Below are 18,593 nucleotides of genomic sequence, written 5' to 3'. Positions count from 1 at the left end.
ATTCCTCACCAAATAGAGACAATCTTACAGACTAAAAGACAATAGACAGAGTTTCTGCAGAAAATCATTTGTATATTGCACATTTTAATATTATTACTTTTGGTGGTGTTGAATATTTAAGTTTATTTAATATTTTCATAGATATCACTTTATCTTTTTTATGCTTTACATAATCTTGTTCAAAATTATTTTTATATTAATGTAAAGGTAAGGAAAACTGGCATCACTTTTAATATGCCTTTAAATTTTAGTTTCTTACCTGACCACCACTGTAAGGTAAACCTGTGTGTCGAGGTCCCCGACATACTTCCATGTCTTGCAGTGGGGGGAAAATTGTAATGATATTTTAAACTCTGATTTCAATTTAATTAATTTTCAAGATTTTATCTTAATTTAGCCCATAGTAAGTTCATACTCTTATTTCTTGATCCAATTCCAATTTCTCTACTTAATTAATTGAAGAGAAGCTATGTAAAATTGCTGTCTAACTTTCCCACACTCTGTGTGAAGAGACAAAATACCGCTGATGATACAAATTCTTTTTTAAAATCTCCCTGTGTTTCCCCTACCTTGTCCGTGCATGTAGCGGAAATCCCTATCGAAATATCATTATATATTAGCACTATGAAGAAATATCTTGCCCATCAATTTCTCGGGTTATATAAGAACAGGGATAAAATGTCCAAAAGCTTTTTCCTCATTTTCCTTTCTGTGTTGTGTGTGTGTTGCTCGTCGCTCATCTCTTGTACATATGCCTGCTTCTTCAAAATGAAATAAAACAACGTCATGAAATCAAAATCTTCACTGTCTTCAAATGCATTCTGCTTCACATAAAATAATGCTTACACACACACACACATATATATATACACACATATATATATATATATATACATATATACACACACACGTTTAGATACCTCCCTCTGCTGTTTTGTGTTAATTCCCGGTTCCTTCTTCGACGAAAACTGTTTCTTACGATCCTGCTCTTTATTGACCAAACAGGAGAATCGGATACATGTTGGACAACTGCGCCAAATTATAACTTTTTGTTGGTGCTATATCGCCAAATGTAATAACCGACTTTATCGTTTTCTAATAACCCTAAAAGCGAAAAACTTATGCCTCAAAAGCGATGAATAGCCAATTTTCTGCCCGTGCATTTTGTGGCTTCAAAAATCTCAAATCAAAACAACATCATGTTCTCACATGATAATACTATATGTTTCTGAAAAACCACTTCAAAAATGATTTCAAAAGCTGCTTAAAAAATTGTCTCAATTATTAAATCTGCAACACTGTACTCAGTTAATTTCACATTTTAAACAATTTTGCATTAATATAAAAAAAAACTCTAAACATAAAAGTACAAATGTATTCAACTTAGAAATAATAAAATAACCTGAAATTTTATGAGTAGATTTTCCTGTTCAGTTCTTAAATAAATATTAATATCTCACTTAAAGGAAAACCAATTTTTAATTCTGTTTATTCAATTAAAGTAGTTTTCCTTCATTACTTGATGATATTTCTGTTTGAGTGCAGAAATATACATACATAATTACAAATTTTGTAAACTGAATGCAAATATTGCAACATTTTTGGTGGTGTAGTATCTCAAAATTTCGAAGAAAAAAAATTTCAATTTTGTGCAAGAAAATTTGGGGGTTCCCTGAGATCATATACAAGTCTTGTTGCTATCACTCACAGCATTTAATTCTGCTACTACAGGAAAAAAAAGACACGAAATTCTTCTTGAAACTGCAAAATATCCCTATGAAACATAAACTGTATAGCCCATAATCTAAAGAGAGTATTCTGGAATACTAAGAGTATTTAGATTTAATCTAAGAAACATAGCTGTGAACCTCCCCCTTCTCCTCATCCCCAAAAAAAACCATTTGAGGTAGCAAGATATAATTAACGGTACATACAATCAGGACAAAATGAAACCTAATGAAGGTGCAGACATTTTAATTAACGGCTCACACAGAATGAATAGTAAAATTTTATCTTGAAAAAAATCGAGGTCTTTATAGACATTTTTCAAGCACTTCTTGAGGAATAAATAAGAGCCAACAATAAACAGCAATTTTGATTATAGAACAATTAGTTACAATAAAATTGTCTAAATATGGTATAAAAAAATCTCCAATTTTATACAAATATAAAGATAGAACACCAGTAATTGCTATACATTTTTCACACATATTGAACAGAATTTATTTTTTTTTAAATTTCAAGTTTCTTATGAATAATCTTATTAAAGCCCTTTCATTGCATTATCTAAAATGACTTTATTACTCGACAATTGGCTGAATTAAAAAAAGCTTCATAACACAATTTCATTAACATATCGATTTCGTGAAAGAAAAAAGAAAATTAAGAATAAAAGCCAACAAATCTAAGATCTAAAAATCTATAAATTACAGAATCTATAATTACAGAATATTACCACATAAAAAAATGAACTGAAGAAAAGAAACAGCTTAGAAAAAAGTATATAATTTGCATATAAAAAAGGTACTTAACCATTTCAAAAAATATTTAACTTTGTAAAAGCCTGTGATAAAATATAAATTAAGAAATTTAAAAATATTAAATATATTTTAATATTTGGTAAGTTCATATATAAATAATCTATCTGAATTTTCTAAATCATCTTACCTCTGGTGTCATTATGACAAATTCTTCATCATCATCATTTCCAGTTTCAATACCCTCTACTACAAGTTTAACTGAAATAAAAATAGGTAATTTATTTTTATTAGAGGTAAAGGTGTTCATTTACAACTGAATTAAAATTGACATATGGATTTAAAAAATTTCTGAGCAAAAATTTTTTGAATAAATTAAATTTTTTAGTATCTAAAACAAAAGAAATGACAAAAAAGCATGTCGAATAAAATGAAATAATTAATGCCTAATAGTCATAGATTTTAAGAAAGAAAAAAATAGTTTAAATTATATAATTGATGAATAAAAGGGGTGAGTGCTAGTTGATATCATAAAAACAAATTACTTTTATGAATATTAGATGAATCTCAACAATGAATATTTGGAATTGTGAGCAAAAACAACAAAAGAATAAAAAGTTACTAATGAAATTACAACTATTACATTAAATCTTCTGAAAAAAATTCCTTAAATTAATACTGATGTGAGATTTTGTTGTCTTTTAGCAATTTTTCAGCAATTTTTATACATTAAAAGTTGTAAATGAATATTTAACCATTTTAAAATTTGGGATGTGTTTTATTTATTTGACCAAAAAATTTTTCACTAATTTTTATTTAATGTTCAAAGTTACAAAGATTAACCACAATTTATATTTCTATCTGAAAAAAATTTAATATTAAAAGGAAAATTCAATTAATTTTTTTTTCTTTTTACACCAAGATGTATTTTTAAGGAAAATAAATTTTAAATTCTTCCTTTTATTCCTAAAAAAGTCAATAAATAATTTTCTTATTTCAGTTTCCCTTAATTAATCTTAAATTCCACTTGAAAGGAAAATTCCATTAGATAGGAACAGACACCACACAAGAAGTTAACTGTTAGATTTTGAAGACTATGATGGTCCATAGTTTTAAAAACTTAGTGCTTACAAACTTGCAAAGTGCCTCAAAGTCTACAGTGGCTCAAAAAATTGAGAGTACACCTTACGTTTACTTGATAAATGCGACTTTCAATATAAATAACACATTAACGGAAAGTGGAAACTTGTTTTTATTTTTACACATAACAAATGGTTTAATTTAGAGTAAAAATAAAGAAAAATCAACGGAAAATTTCTAAATTGAAAATTTTCAGAAGCATTTTAAATAAACATACGCAGAATTTTGCCTCAAAAAATTGAGAATACACCAATGAAATTTTTGCAATATCATGCATAGAAACAAAGTGTCACTATTAAATTGCATATCTTTTGGCTCTTATAATGGTCTCTAAACGTCATGGTACCGATTCGACCAATTTCTCGTGGTATCTGAAGATATTTTACCCATTCTTCTTGCACCACTTGTTTTAAATGGGTTTTGTTTCTAATTTTGTATTTTTGAACCACTTTTTCGAGTATCCCCCATGAATATTCAATGGCATTGATGTCGGGGTACTGTGGTGGTGTGTGTAACTGTTGTTTACAATGAAAAAGACATCATATTTTGACGTTACGTGCATTCTGTTTGGGGTCGTTGTCCTGCTGAGAAATGGAATTTCCATCTAAACCAAAATTTTTAACACTTTCCTTTAGATTGCTGCTACCATATGGTTCATCCAACTTGTTGCAGAAACTTTTCAAATCATAGGCAGAAGTGTAAGTGTTGAAACTGTGCTAAATGCCATTAAACAAGCTGGATATAAAAGTAGCATTGTTAGAGAGAAACCGTTCACCAGCTTGCAAATTCACAAAAAGCATTTGAAGTTTCCAAAAACTCATCAATTGAAGACCAATAACATTTGGAAGAAATCTATATTTAGTAATGAAAGAAACCTTAACATTTTTGGCAGTGACAACCATCTTACTGTATGGAGAAAGACTAATACTGCTTTGTATCCAAAAAATTTACGTCCTACACTTAAACATGATGGTGACTCCGTGATGATTTGAGGTTACATGGCTTCATCCAGGGTAGGAAATTTAATTTTTATAGATGGCATTATAAATGATACGGTTTACTTGGATATACGTTGCAGCAATCTAAAGGAAAGCGCTAAAAATTTGACTTTAGATGGAAATTTTATTTTCCAGTAAGACAACGACCCCAAACAGAATACACACAACTTCAAAATATGGTGTCTTTTTCATTGTAAATAGCAGTTACACACACCACCACAGTACCCCGACATCAATGCCATTGAATATTTGTGGGCCATACCCGAAAAAGGGTTCAAAAACAAAAAATTAGAAACAAAACCCATTTAAAACAAGTGGTGCAAGAAGAATGGGGTAAAATATCTTCAAATACCACCAAAAATTGGTCAAATCGGTACCATGACGTTTAGAGGCCATTATAAGAGCCAAAAGATAAGCAATTTAATAGTGACACTTTATTTCTATGCATGATATTGCAAAATTTTCATTGGTGTATTCTCAATTTTTTGAGGCAAAATTCTGCGTATGTTTATTTAAAATGCTTCTGAAAATTTTCAATTTAGAAATTTTTCGTTGATTTTTCTTTATTTTTACTCTAAATTAAACCATTTGTTATATGTAAAAATAAAATCATGATTGCACTTCCCGGTAATGTGTTATTTATATTGAAAGTCGGATTTATGAAGTAAAAGTTAGGTGTACTCTCAATTTTTTGAGCCACTGTATGTAATCTGGTCATCTTTACACAGCATTGGTTCCCATTTAATAAAACAAAATATTTTACAATAAATAATTCTTTGAATTAATAAGTACACCTAGACTTCATAATTAGAAAAAGATATGCACTTAAGCATTTTTTTTTTTTTTTTTTTTTTTTTTTTTGCCCATGCCATGCAATTAAAATTAATATTTTCTTTTTTTTTCAATTACAGTCTTACATGTAGAAAAACTTACAGAAAAGCTTACATGTCAATCAAAAAACGCAAAGCTATTCTTACTGATATTTTAGAATGTAATCATTGTCTGTAAATAGGTAATTTATCTATTTATGTCTTAGAGTCATAAAGAAAAATATATAACTTTCCAAACAAACGTCGCTTTTCAGTTTGAATTCAGTTTGCTTGCAAAATATTATGGTCAACATTTTCACAGAAATAATTAAGGAGCAAGTATATTAATGACAATGTATAATTTCTATGCTTCAAATAACACAGCCATGATTTTATAATAATTCATATAAGAATATTTTTGAAGAGTTTAAATAAAAAATATACTTCAAGTTTTTATATTTTATGCATTATATACTTACAATAATTATATTTTCTTAATTTTATGTTACAAAAATTATTTTTCAGTTAGACTATCAAAACACAAAATTTACAACCACTACACATGTAGTCTTTAAAAATGTCATAACAGTGACTATTCTATACATTTTAACAGATTCTACATAGAACAAAAAATGACATGCTACATCAGCATTCATTTTGTCAATCTAATGGAAAAGTACTAAAAAATAATAACTGAATAATGTATTTACTTTCCAATAATTATCAACTTTCATAATGAAATAAAATATTTGTTTAATATTTGATAAGACATTTAATAAGGCAAACATTTCAATTGTTGAAAAAAGATTAATCAGCAGCAATTATATCAATTCCTGAATAATGATGTAATTTAACCCAAAAAAATAATCACTATTTCAAAATCATCAGCCTTTTTAATACTTCTGTTCATCTATTAAAGGAATCATAATCTCTCTTTCACCTCTTTTCTGCATAAATTTTACAGTTCTATGACAAAAAACGGATGAAAAATGTATGTTTACTTTCTTAGTTTTATCCGAGATCATATTAATCCTGAGAAAACAAAGTTAATTTTAATATTAATGAGTTTCAAATTGATGTCATTAATAAAAATATCTATTTGAACATATTTTTATTAAATCTCCTCTTGCCCCCTCCCCAAATTCACCTGAAGCCAGAGAATTAAAATAATATTTATGAAACAATTATGTTAATAAACATGTTGCACAAAAATTACATACAAACTTATATTATTCTTCAATAAAAATAACTTTTAGAAGAAAATCTTTTTTTTTTACTGAATAAAAAGGAATATTGAAACATACCTAAATCTTCACATTCTGGTTCAACTTTCAACACCAAAGGTTTGATATATTCTGCAAAATAAAGTCATATGTTTTTTTTTTTTTTTTTCAAATATTCAATTGATAAAGCAATTTACATTTAGCATTCTGAATGGGTTCCATGAATTTATTAGTATAAAAATTTAATTACAGTGCTCTAAGCGTATAGATTTTACAATTACTTAAGATATGCAATTATTATGCACTAAATTAAAATATGAAGAGAATTACAGAACCAATCATGAGATAAAAATAACTTTTCAAAAGTAAATCATTTTTAATCCTTAATTTCTAGCTACAAATAAAGTATTTTTTTTTTAACATTTATTAAATTCTTATGAAAAAAGAAAAAGAAAGGAAAAAAGAACGTGAGAAAATGGGAGGGAGGAGGGATATATATCAGCCTCTCTTTCAATCTAAATTCATAGATCTTGCAATGACACTTGCATCAAAAGAGAGTTGATGGAAAGCAAACAACATTTGACAACTCAAAAAGATCAAAACTTTAAAATACATAATAAACAAACTTTCACATAGAATTACAAATAATTTCATTAAATGAGTTATTTGACTGTGTATTTAAATAAGACCTCTATCTTAAAAAAAAAAAAAAAAAATTAAAGCATAATTTGTAATTTATTTTCATACCTGATTGATTAACACACATACTAAGAAAAAAGAGTCATTTGAAGAATTTGGAACATATAATTTTAAAATAAATTTACATCATTCCAACTAAAAAGTAACTTTTGCTGTACAATAATCAATTTTGAAATAAAATTAATCAAAATCATCATCAATAATAAGATATAGCTGATTTTTTAGTTGCTGCATTTCCCATCAGCACATACATAAAGTCTTGACATCATCCTTTCTCTTTTGTTTAGAAATTCTAGGAATTTATAAAAATTTACATCTCTTATATCCTGTAGTTTTATGGGAAACTTAGAAAAAGATCAGTACAGCAAAAATCAATGAAACAATTTATCCTTTTTTTTTAACCAGAGTATTAGAGTTAAAATGACTTTTGCATGTTCTAGTTTTCAGGTTCTTTCAATGTTGTGATATGGTAACATATGAATGTAAATAGTATAGATTCAGAGGTTTATGTTAAAAATTCATTTTATTCTGAATGAGAAATTATCAAAATGTTTTTTGAGTATGCATATAAAAATAAAAGACAAAACTTTTAAATTTTTCAGCTTTTTTTTTCCCCAAAAAAAAATTTTTAATGTAAATTATATGTAAAATATAGTTTTCTAGCTATATTAATATCTTTATGCGGGGAAAAAAAGTTACTTATTTTAAGAATAATTAATTTTGTATGAATGGGGGAGGGGAAGAGGAAATGAATATAGAAAAAATATAGAAAAAAAAGTACAATTTTGGTATTTATATTAAAAATTGCATTTGTGTTTTAAAATAGCACATATTTGCATAAAAAATATTTATAAATTCTGATCCTAGACCCATGTGTTACTAATGTGTAAAAAAATATGAGTGTTTGCTAAAGGTTTAAACAATTTCTTTAATAAAAAGTTTTTTAAAAAGATTATATTGTAGAAAACCAAGCAGTAACAGAGATTTGAAGGGAAATGCTGCAGTGTTTCTTTTAATAGTCTAAAAAATAGAAGAATTCTACCTAACAATTTAAAGGAAAAAAATTTCAAACTAAAATTGCTACAAATATATATAATTTTTAAAGACATCAACAAAATAAAATTTTTATGTTTCATTAGCAGATTTATTGAAAGAAATTATGTGCCATAACCAGATTGATTGGGGAAAAAAGTCTCCTTCACTACCAGATTTATTACAGCTAACTCATAGTAGTCAGAGATGACAGAAAGTAAGACAGTGTTTAGATACTAAATAAATTATAATCATGATAGAAATTTACTAGTAAAAAAGATGTAAATCACCTTTTCCCTCATCCACAGCTTTGATAGTTTCTGTATCTACATCCATTTTTTCCTCTTTTGGTTCAGTATCATCAACTAATGAGAAGGTAGTCACTTCAACTGCTTTCTTCTTTCCTTTCATAACTTTTTTTTTTAAAGTTTCTGTCATTTAATCTGTTTCAATTTTGCCGGAATATTAACTGCTGTTTACATTCACAATAATTATTAAATGATTAGAAATGTCCCTAAAAAATAAACAAGTAATTAATATCATTTGCAATTTAATTTATAATATACAGTTTTTAATTAAAATGTGGAACACAAAGGAAAGTTATTTTATCTTCATAGCAGAAATTTAAATAGAAAGAATTTTAAAAAGTATTGTTAAACAAAAATATAAATAAAGCAAACTTTATATAATTTTCTACTGGAAGAATCCCAATCATAGCTGAACTTAAATATTGGCACTGTTTCATTAGAAAGTATTCATTGCTTGGAATCGTTTCTGAAAAATATTACTAAAATCTGAAAGTTCTCTCCTCCCTTTCCCAGTGGGGCTTGTATTTGTTGGTTTGATGGGACTTTTTATTTATTTTTGACTTTTTCAAACAAAAGACAAGAAAAAGTTAATTAGAATGTTCAGAAAAGTAAGTAAAAACATGCATATCATTACAAATACAGCAATGAGTTTTGTTACATTTTCACAATTATAATATAATTCTAGAATTGCTCAGCCAAAACATTTTTAAGCTTAGGCAAAATTTAAAAAAAGCTGAAAAATAATTATTACAATCAAACTTAATTCAAAAGACATTTGCAATATAAATTTGTTAAGAATCTTTTCAGAAAAAACATTTATCTTCCTAATCAAACACATACAACTAAAAATTCAAGCTTATATTTAATAAAATAAAAAAAATCATTTCCCACTAAATTGTAAGCCTAATTTTAAAATGCATACAATATTTTTTGGTGTGTGTGATTATACTCTATTTTAAGCACATACTGAAAAAAAATTGCAGCACAAATGAGTATTTACATACTATAACATTCCCCTGAATTCAATCAACAAACCCCCAAGATATATTACTAAGAAGGTTGCATTATGTATATCTGAACTTATTAATCTTAGCATAAATCTTAATGTTACCAAGTAAGCTTAGAACCACCATTAAATTATATAATTACTCAGAAGTGTTACAAAAAATATAGCATTTCACAGAATAAAATTCTATATAATTAGGGACAGGAATCATGAATATATATATAATGGATAATAATATAGTAGAATGTTTTAAATAAAATTAAAAATATACATATATTTTAGAAACTTAATTGAAGTAAGAAAATAAATCGATATCAAGGATGATAAAATTAGTTTTAAAAAAATGTTAAATCTAAATTTTAGTTTGGTATTATTACAGAAACATAGCAAATTGCTACCTTCATCAAATTACTTCATCACTTTCACAGCATAAGGTAAAGGCTCTATTTAATCAATAGTACTAAGTAAGTGATTCAATTAACTTTCTAATGCCATTTTTTCCCCAAATACTAGTATTAATAATATAACTTAAGAGAGACATATTGGAATGAAACAGTCAGGCCAATAGCTATGCTATCCTTTTCCAATCTAAAAAAGAGAAGCAAAATTTGCCACAATATTTATTTGATTTAATTGTAATAAATTCATAAATTTCCCAGATGAGAAAAGATTCTTTTTCTCTCTTTCTTTCCTTATTTTATAACTGCAATTCCTAATACTATATGAACCTATTTAAAAAAATAAATTCATAGACTATTATGGATTAGAATATAAATTTCAAATAATATAAAATTAAAAAAATCCTGATATATGAAACCGAATAATTATTATAATTAGTTAAAAAAGAAAGAATATATAGTTGTAAAATTCCCTGAAAAGATTTAGGGAGAATATAACCGTTCATTCTTAGAAAATTTCAATTGATTTGTTCCTGAATTTATTTTGATAGCTATCACATAATTATAATCTTGTAATTTTCAATTTATATGGCAATTTTAAAATTAAAAAAATTCATTTAGAGGAAATAAAGTGAATCTTTCTGAATTTTTATTAAATATAATTTTTACAAATAGATATATTAAATTTGAATGAAAAGAAATGAATCTGAACGCACAAAATCATAAATTATTTTCTTTTCAATTTATTTTAACGAATGATATTGATAAAGCATTTGATTATGTTCCCCCAAATGCAATCTCATTTTACACAAACAGGGACAGAAATGCAAACACATCAAAAAATATTCTTAGATACAAAAGTACTGAATTTTGAATAAAATGAAGAAATTCAAATAAATAACTAAACAAGAATGACAATAAAAATTAATTTAAATAAATGAACTCAATGATAGTAAAAGAAACTTTTTCATTGCTACTCTGAAGTTTGAATTAGACAATGGTTTAACTTCAAACTCACTCAAATTCAAAAATAGTTTTTATTGTTTCAAAATGAAATTTAACTTTACTTTGGCCCTTTACTGTAGATTCAAAATTCAATTATTGCACTCCCTATATAAATAAAGAAATAAGAAAATAAACATACTAGAAATCTCGAATTCCCTCCGTTTGATTTCGAAATTCAACTAAAACTCTTCAAACTCTCGAAGAAAGGGATGAAAGTTTGTTTTCCAGCTTGTGCTTCTGAACGAAAATCTCAAATTTATGTAAACAGTGTGCGAAGTTGAAGTTGAAGTTTACAAGCTTGTTATACCTTGAAACAAGATTTTGCTATAAATAGTGATCCTTCGAACTATTCAAAAGTAGGGACAGCAAATATTTTACGAACTGTTATTATGTAATCATTAACAAAATGTCACAAATACCGGTTATCAATACTTTTCAAAGTTAGGAGTGATTCAAGTCCGTGATATGATTTTACAGGTTATAGGTCCTAGATCACGATAGAAAGTAATAATCGATACGAAAATCTGTAAAATTAAAGATAAAAAACAAGGATTCAACTATGCATAGGGAAAGTGCTTTATATACTGATGCATATTCTAGGAAAAGCTCCCAAGCTCCCCCCCCCCCTCCAAGTGTTGCTGCGAGACTTGCTGGTCACAAGCAGAGAGTTTAGCATTTCACAAGTGCCTAATGCGACTCTCTCTCTTAAATTCCATATGTGATGGTGGATTAAAATCATAATTACTGTTATATATTTTTCCATGACTGAAAAGATTTGATATTCACATAATCAAATTGTCTTTGCCCGGTTAGTGTGGGAATTTCGCTGCTGCCAAAGAATACCCAATTTTTTAAAACTGATGTATGACTTATTTTTAAGTCCTTTTAAAAATACAAGGTATATCTTAAATAAATTGCCACTGATAAATTTCCCATCATAGATTTTTAAATACATCTGGGATAATGCATAGAAATATATCTAAATGCGAATACTTTTTTAAAATGTATAACAGAAAATCTAAATATTGGCATAAAGTATATATCAATGATTTTTATACATCATCAGTGATTTGGTTGACATTGTAGCAAAGAAAACAGTTTCGTTTATTAGAATTTCTGAAATTTTATTATAATATTAATTTCGTTTTCAATGTAAAGTAGATTTCTCCTTAATGGAAAAAATTATAATTAATTAAAATTAAAATTATTAAAATGATTTATTTTAACTGATTCTTGTTTTTTTTTTTCAATAAACTAATTTTTTTAAATATTTTTAATTGTAATGCAAATAAATAAATTGCAACTTTCAAAAAAAGTGTTTTTGTTTTTGTTGTTAAAAATTATTTAAGAGGCACATAAAAGAGAAATGAAATCATTGGTTTCGTAGACTCGAAAATATAAAAACTCATAAATTTGCTACAATTTGTTTAAAAAATATGCCTATAATGTTAAGTTTTAATATCTAACAAAAAAAAAAAAAAAAACGAATGAAAACAGAAATAATGGAATCGATGAAAAAGAGTTGTAACCCGACTTTTGACTGTCAGTCAACTATATTCCAGTATGTAAGGTCTTCGTGTTATTTTTATTGGAACTTTATTTCATTTTTTCAGAGAAAGTTTTAGTAATAGAAACAAACATCGATTATATTAAAAAATCACAAATTCTCATTCATTAGAAAAAATTTTTACAAATTGGTATCGTGCATAAGTAGGGCACAGCAAAATGTGGTGTTTGTAGTCCTCAAAACTATGTAGTTTTAGGAGATGAAAGAACTTAACACTAAAGTTAATATATTATTTAGATAATATAAATAATAATTATATATAATAACCTTAATAATTTCATATTTAAAAATAAACCTAGAATTTCAAAATATTGTTCTACAAAATCATAAGATGTTTTCAAGATCCAAATTTGTAAAAGTCTCTTCCCCCCTTTGTACCCTTTAGCAAATTAATTCAGTAGAGATCCACACGAATCTCGTTCTTTTTGCATAATTTTCATAAAAAAAACTGTCCTTTGTTGCTTAACTGCATAAATATACAATTTACAAATAAAAACACATTATAGCGGTATTAGTAAAAATGATAATTATGATTAGTAAAAATGTATGCATTAAAAATTATAAAATTTCATTCATTGCAAAATATTTATTAGCAAAATGAATTACCAGATTTAAATGTTAAATAAATGCTATTCTTTTTTTTTAAAAAAAACTATTGTAAGTTTCTTAACTATGCTTCATAGAATTTTTTTTCCAAATTGGCATTGTTATAAGTAAGGCACAGCAGAATGTAGTGTTTGTAGCTCCCAAAACTATATAGTTTTTAAAAGTTAAAAGAACTTAACACTAAAGTTAATATATTATTTCGATAATATAAATAATAATTATATATGATAACATTAATAATTTCATACTATAAAAAGAATCTTATTTCAAATTACTGTTCAACCAAATCATAAAAGTTTTAAAGATCGAAATTCATAAAGATCTCTTCATACCTTTGTGTATTTCACCCTTAAACAAGGTAATCCAATAAAAGTCCACATAAATCTGATTCTATTTACATAAATTTCTAAAAAAATCTGTCTTAGGTTGCTTAACGGTTCATGTACACAATTTTTAAATAAAAACATATTACAGCCGTGTTAATAAGACATTATACTATCTATGGCTTGCTTATTCATAAGTTTAATGTTCCAAATTTGTTTTGGGTTACAGTGACATGTTGTGTCTTATATCGATAATTTTTCTAAATATATACTGACATTTAACTGAAATAATGTAGTTATTGGGCGGGTGGGGGGTGCCTTCAAAATAGTAAAGAAAGTTTTCCTCGAAGAAAATGATGATTCTGCTTCATATGGACGTAATATATTCCTTAAAATCGAGTTTTTACATGTAAATTCAAAATTAGATTTTTTTTTTTTTTTTTAAATAGACGAGCAGATAGTTCATAGTATTGTTTTAAATACCTATTGAATTTCCCTGAATCTGTATATACATCATATCTCAGAATAAATGCGATTAGTCGACAAATGATAATAATGATGCTAAAAACAAAAATATAATGGGAATCAAACTTACTCAATGACTATCACTTGAAAAATTTTATTCTGAATGAGAAAACAAATTCCATCAGAAAAGAAAATCCATAGAGAAATTTTTTAAAAGTACATCTTACTTAATTTTCAGTAAACTAATTATCTTACACAACTTTTATTGTATTTCGAATAAAAATTTTCCGAATTGTATAACTTGACGCATCGGAATAAAAAAAATCGGACGAATATTTTTTCATTAACTTTAATTTTAATGTAGCTCAAATAATCAGGCTGCACAGATTCGAATCATAATGAACAATCGAAATTACTAATCCTGAAATAGAAGGAGATAAGTCGGGGACTGTTTATTTAAAACCAGAAAACAAAAATGACCCGAAAATTCATCCATAATAAATTCCCTCGGATTCTTAAATACTGCCCATAGAAAAATTGTTAAACTTGTTCTTAGCTGTTTCTTAAAAAAATTTTCGCTAACTGTATCTCATAATTCATTCTTGCTGAGTATTAAGGGATGCATTTATAAAATTGAATGGATTTTAGAAATGTTAAAATTTATTTAAATAAAAAAGTGAACTAGCAAACAATACCCCTAAACGTTAGACATATTTGTAAAATACATTGTTGGAATCTTTTTTTTTTTTTTTTTTTTTACTATTAGTTTTCATGCATTTCAATTCATTAAATTTTAATTTGTTTACTAAAATAAAATTTCCTTCGTTTTCATTTTTGTAATGTTTTGTATTTGATTGAAGAAATTATGTTTACTTTCAGTAAACAAGCAAACAAAAAAAAAGATTATTACAGAAGCAAAAACAAGATATATTATATATTTTGATCTTGATTTCATTCCAAAAGAACTTTTTAATTTTTACATACGGATGTAAAAATATAAATGAAATGAAAAGTATTAAATTCCATATGTGAGAAAGAGAAAATGTTAAAGAATTCCAGCCATCCACAACAGATGGCAGCATGAAACTCATCAGGAGGAGGGATTCAAGGAAACTAACCGTTGTACCCGCCTTCAGACGCATCCTGGTTTAGACTATAAATAATAAAATGATTAAATCTCTACCCGACAACTTTATTAAATTCTTAACTAACATCCTCCATAATATTTTAATATTTTAGGACAGTTCCCGTCTGCACGGAAAATTGCTGCAGTTATCCCAATACTAAAACTAGGAAAAGACCCCACTGATGCTGTGAGTTATCCCTTCTCACACCTGTTAGCAAAATTGCTGCATTTTCAACAGGGGAAATAATTACCTGGAAGTCGAAAATATTCTCACGCGGGAGTCATTCGGCTTCAGGAAAAATCTCTCTACTACGCACCAGTTAATTAGAGCAGTCGATTCATTGAAGACGGTTTTGAGAAAAAAGCAAAAAACTGCAGCCGTTTTCCTTGACACACAGAAAGCTTTTGATAGAGTTTGGTAAGAATGCTTTATTTAAGAACTCATTAATTATAACATTAGCCCCACTCCTAGTCAAAATTATTATTTGACACCTGAGTAATAGGTCCTTTAAAATCAGGATTAATAATGCATCTCTAATATCAAACCAATCCAAGCAGGTGTTGCGCAAGGATCCAAACTTGGACCCCTTCTTTTTTTCCCCTTTTTATTAATGATATCCCCAAACAATTGAACACTATATTGTGTATGTAAACAGATGAAACGGCAGTACTAGCTAGGAACAAAAATCCAAATTTCATCACCATAGCTTTAAACAGACATCTTAAGTCTCCTGAAGACTGGTTAATTAAATAGAAAATAGAAGTTAACGCCAGTAAAACTGAAGCAATTTTCTTCGTTAAAAATGAATGTAAAACTGAATCCTCCCCCCCCCCGTTAAAATTAAAAACCAAATTGTCCCGTGGTCTAAGGAATGCAAATAGGCGTAATAGACTTTGGTGTCAAAAATTAACTTGGAAACCTACTTTACTGACGCATCTAAAAAGTTTTGAGCCCTAACTCGTAAATTATTCTCCTTCATTTCTTGAGACTCCAAAATGAGTAGGCAAAATAAAATACTTCTTTACACTGTCTATTTGCGTCCAGTACTAACCTATGCATGCCTAATGTGGGGATTTACTTCCAAGACCAACCTAAAAATAATTTAACTACAGCAAAACAACTTCATAAAAAAAATATGCAGAATGTTAGGGTTTATGCCTAATACAAATATGTATAAAGCACTCGACTTCCCCTCCTCCTAAATATTTATCAAAAAACTGGCAACTCACTTCTTCGAAAACATGGACAACAACGAAAATGAAGCAATAGCTAAAATTCCAAAGTACATACCAAATCACAAGTCTAAAAGACCCCGTACTATTCTTCTCTAAACCCCTATTGTGACTTTCATTAAATTATTAACTCTTTCCTTTATGTTCATGGCATATAGTATGTCTCACGCACTTTCTTAAATTTAATCAAAATTGCTCAAACATCCCCCTTCTCTAATGTCTTATAGTGCCAAAAATTTCTAAATCCAAAGGTAGCATACCCCCCTCACCCCACACCTTTCAACAACCAATAGGAATGAGTCCTGACGGTCTTCACCTCCTTCTTGGCTAAGACATCTCCACCAGGTCTACATCTCAGTTCCAGAGCACATCGAAGTCGATCGTGGTAACAGAATGATCGTCGTGCAATCTGCAGGCTGCTACTACGGGAGTAACCAATCATAAGCACGCGCTTTCGTGTACAGTTTTCGATTATTATTTCTTAGCCTTAAGAAGTTCAGAATCCTCCACTCTAATTAGTTACTTCGTTAAAGATTTCGGATGAAAGATAATTTTCGAACAGATTGCCCTGATTTTTACTTATATTAATTAACATAATTAAATAAACATTCTGTTTTCCAAAAATTAAAAAATAAGGATTTCATTTTTTTAAAAAAAATTGAGCTAAAGAATTATTTTATCTGAATTTTAACATTTGGTAGGAGAAAAAGGTTTTTTTTTTTTAATGCATACTTTGCACGTATTTTTTTTTTTTTAAATTTCTCTTGAGATGCTAAAGCAAAGGAAGGAGTGAGCCATTTTTCAATTTTGTAATATTATTCACAGAAATATTAATTTTTGAAGGACAAATGTGCCTTCATTGTAATGATATATGTCTCTATAATGGATCATACTAGTTTCAAAGTCTGTGAAGTAGATCCATGAGTCCGAAAATCAAAACGTGATAATAAATTAACAAACAGTTGTAAAAACGTCGCAAAACGTAATTATAATAATAAAGTTTAAAATATATGAGCATTTCTTTTTATATAATATATTTATAATATCATAAGTAAGGATTCACAGCAATGAATTAATATTAATATTTAATTCGCCTTACCTAAACGAACACGTTACGCGTGTAGGAAAAAAAATGGGCCCTCTATCAACGCTTATTGGCTTTCTAAAAGTTTAAATTAAAAAATGAAGTCAACTCTCATTATTAACGAAACCTAGAAAAATTTAATTTTTAGTATATGTCTCTAATAAACGAAATAAATAAGAAACATGTTGTTTTTTGGAAAAATAAATACAAGAAAGTTTTCAAGAATATCAAATACAAGAATGATGGCGCATGAAAGTTCCGAGAAAATGACTTCCAATTTTTTTCACAGCTTTATTTTATGTTACTTCGTTCTTACTACTGGGTTCTGCTAGTAAGTAAATGAAATTAAATGTCGAATAAATGAAATAATGAATTTTTTTTTAAAAAATTAAAAACTCAAAGAGATAAAAAGAAAATTACAAACAATATATTTTTTTTTGCTTCCCTTGAGGCCGATTCTCTAATATTGGTTATATAAAAATGACTTTTTTTTTTTTTGTAATTAAAATTTTAAAAGGGAATTTCTTTGGAAACAACTTTCAGAAAAATTAAATCCAGTTTTACATTTTTTTTTTTCTTTCTTCTTCTTCTTTTAACTTGAAGTAAAGTAGAATTCGAATCCAAATCACTTTTTCTATCTGGGACAAGGAGTCAAACATCGGAACTGTTGAGTTTAATTTTGAGTCCATATCCACACTAGAAGCTGAAAATTTAAAATGTTTTATTTAACTTTTAAAACATTTCTTAATGTTTTTAATAAGAGCTACTTTTAGGTATAAATAAGATTTGGATAATCAAGGAAATTTAATTAAAATTTGTGACAAATTCCGGTACACTTTTGCTATGGAGTACAAATAGTCAAAATTCGTAACTTTCCTTATTATTCCTTATATGTCCGTCGTATGAATTGAAGTACGGTTAATTTCAGCTAATTTTTTTGTATTGGGCGAATAAAAAAAAAAACATACGAAGAAGGTTAGTTGGGAAATAAATACGATTAAGAACTTCTATTAATTTTAAGGTGATGGATGCATTTAAAGCCAATATAAATGACAAGACAGACCACTGATCTACAAGAAATGAATGCGCAATTC

The 18,593-nt window shown here is 27.3% G+C and overlaps 1 protein-coding gene across 2 annotated transcripts in view; it reads right to left on the bottom strand.

The window, feature by feature from the left end:
* LOC129972513 (activating transcription factor 7-interacting protein 1-like) overlaps positions 1 to 18,593 on the bottom strand; it is an 80,680-nt gene that overhangs the window by 49,773 nt on the left and 12,314 nt on the right. Inside the window, exons 1-4 of one of the 2 annotated variants that reach the window (XM_056086669.1) lie at positions 11,235 to 11,386; positions 8,669 to 8,892; positions 6,729 to 6,779; positions 2,668 to 2,738 (exon numbers count right to left, since the gene is read on the bottom strand). In XM_056086669.1, coding sequence (XP_055942644.1) covers positions 2,668 to 2,738; positions 6,729 to 6,779; positions 8,669 to 8,816 — 270 coding nt within the window. In that variant the 5' untranslated portion in view covers positions 8,817 to 8,892; positions 11,235 to 11,386. Of the gene's footprint in view, positions 1 to 2,667; positions 2,739 to 6,728; positions 6,780 to 8,668; positions 8,893 to 11,234; positions 11,387 to 18,593 lie in introns of those variants that run through there. The other variant, XM_056086670.1, reaches the window with a different exon arrangement.

Source organism: Argiope bruennichi, chromosome 6 (assembly GCF_947563725.1).
Source record: "Argiope bruennichi chromosome 6, qqArgBrue1.1, whole genome shotgun sequence".
Classification (NCBI taxonomy): domain Eukaryota; kingdom Metazoa; phylum Arthropoda; class Arachnida; order Araneae; family Araneidae; genus Argiope; species Argiope bruennichi.
The sequence above is the reverse complement of the archived record's forward strand: the minus strand, read 5'-3'. Positions and strand labels throughout refer to the sequence as shown.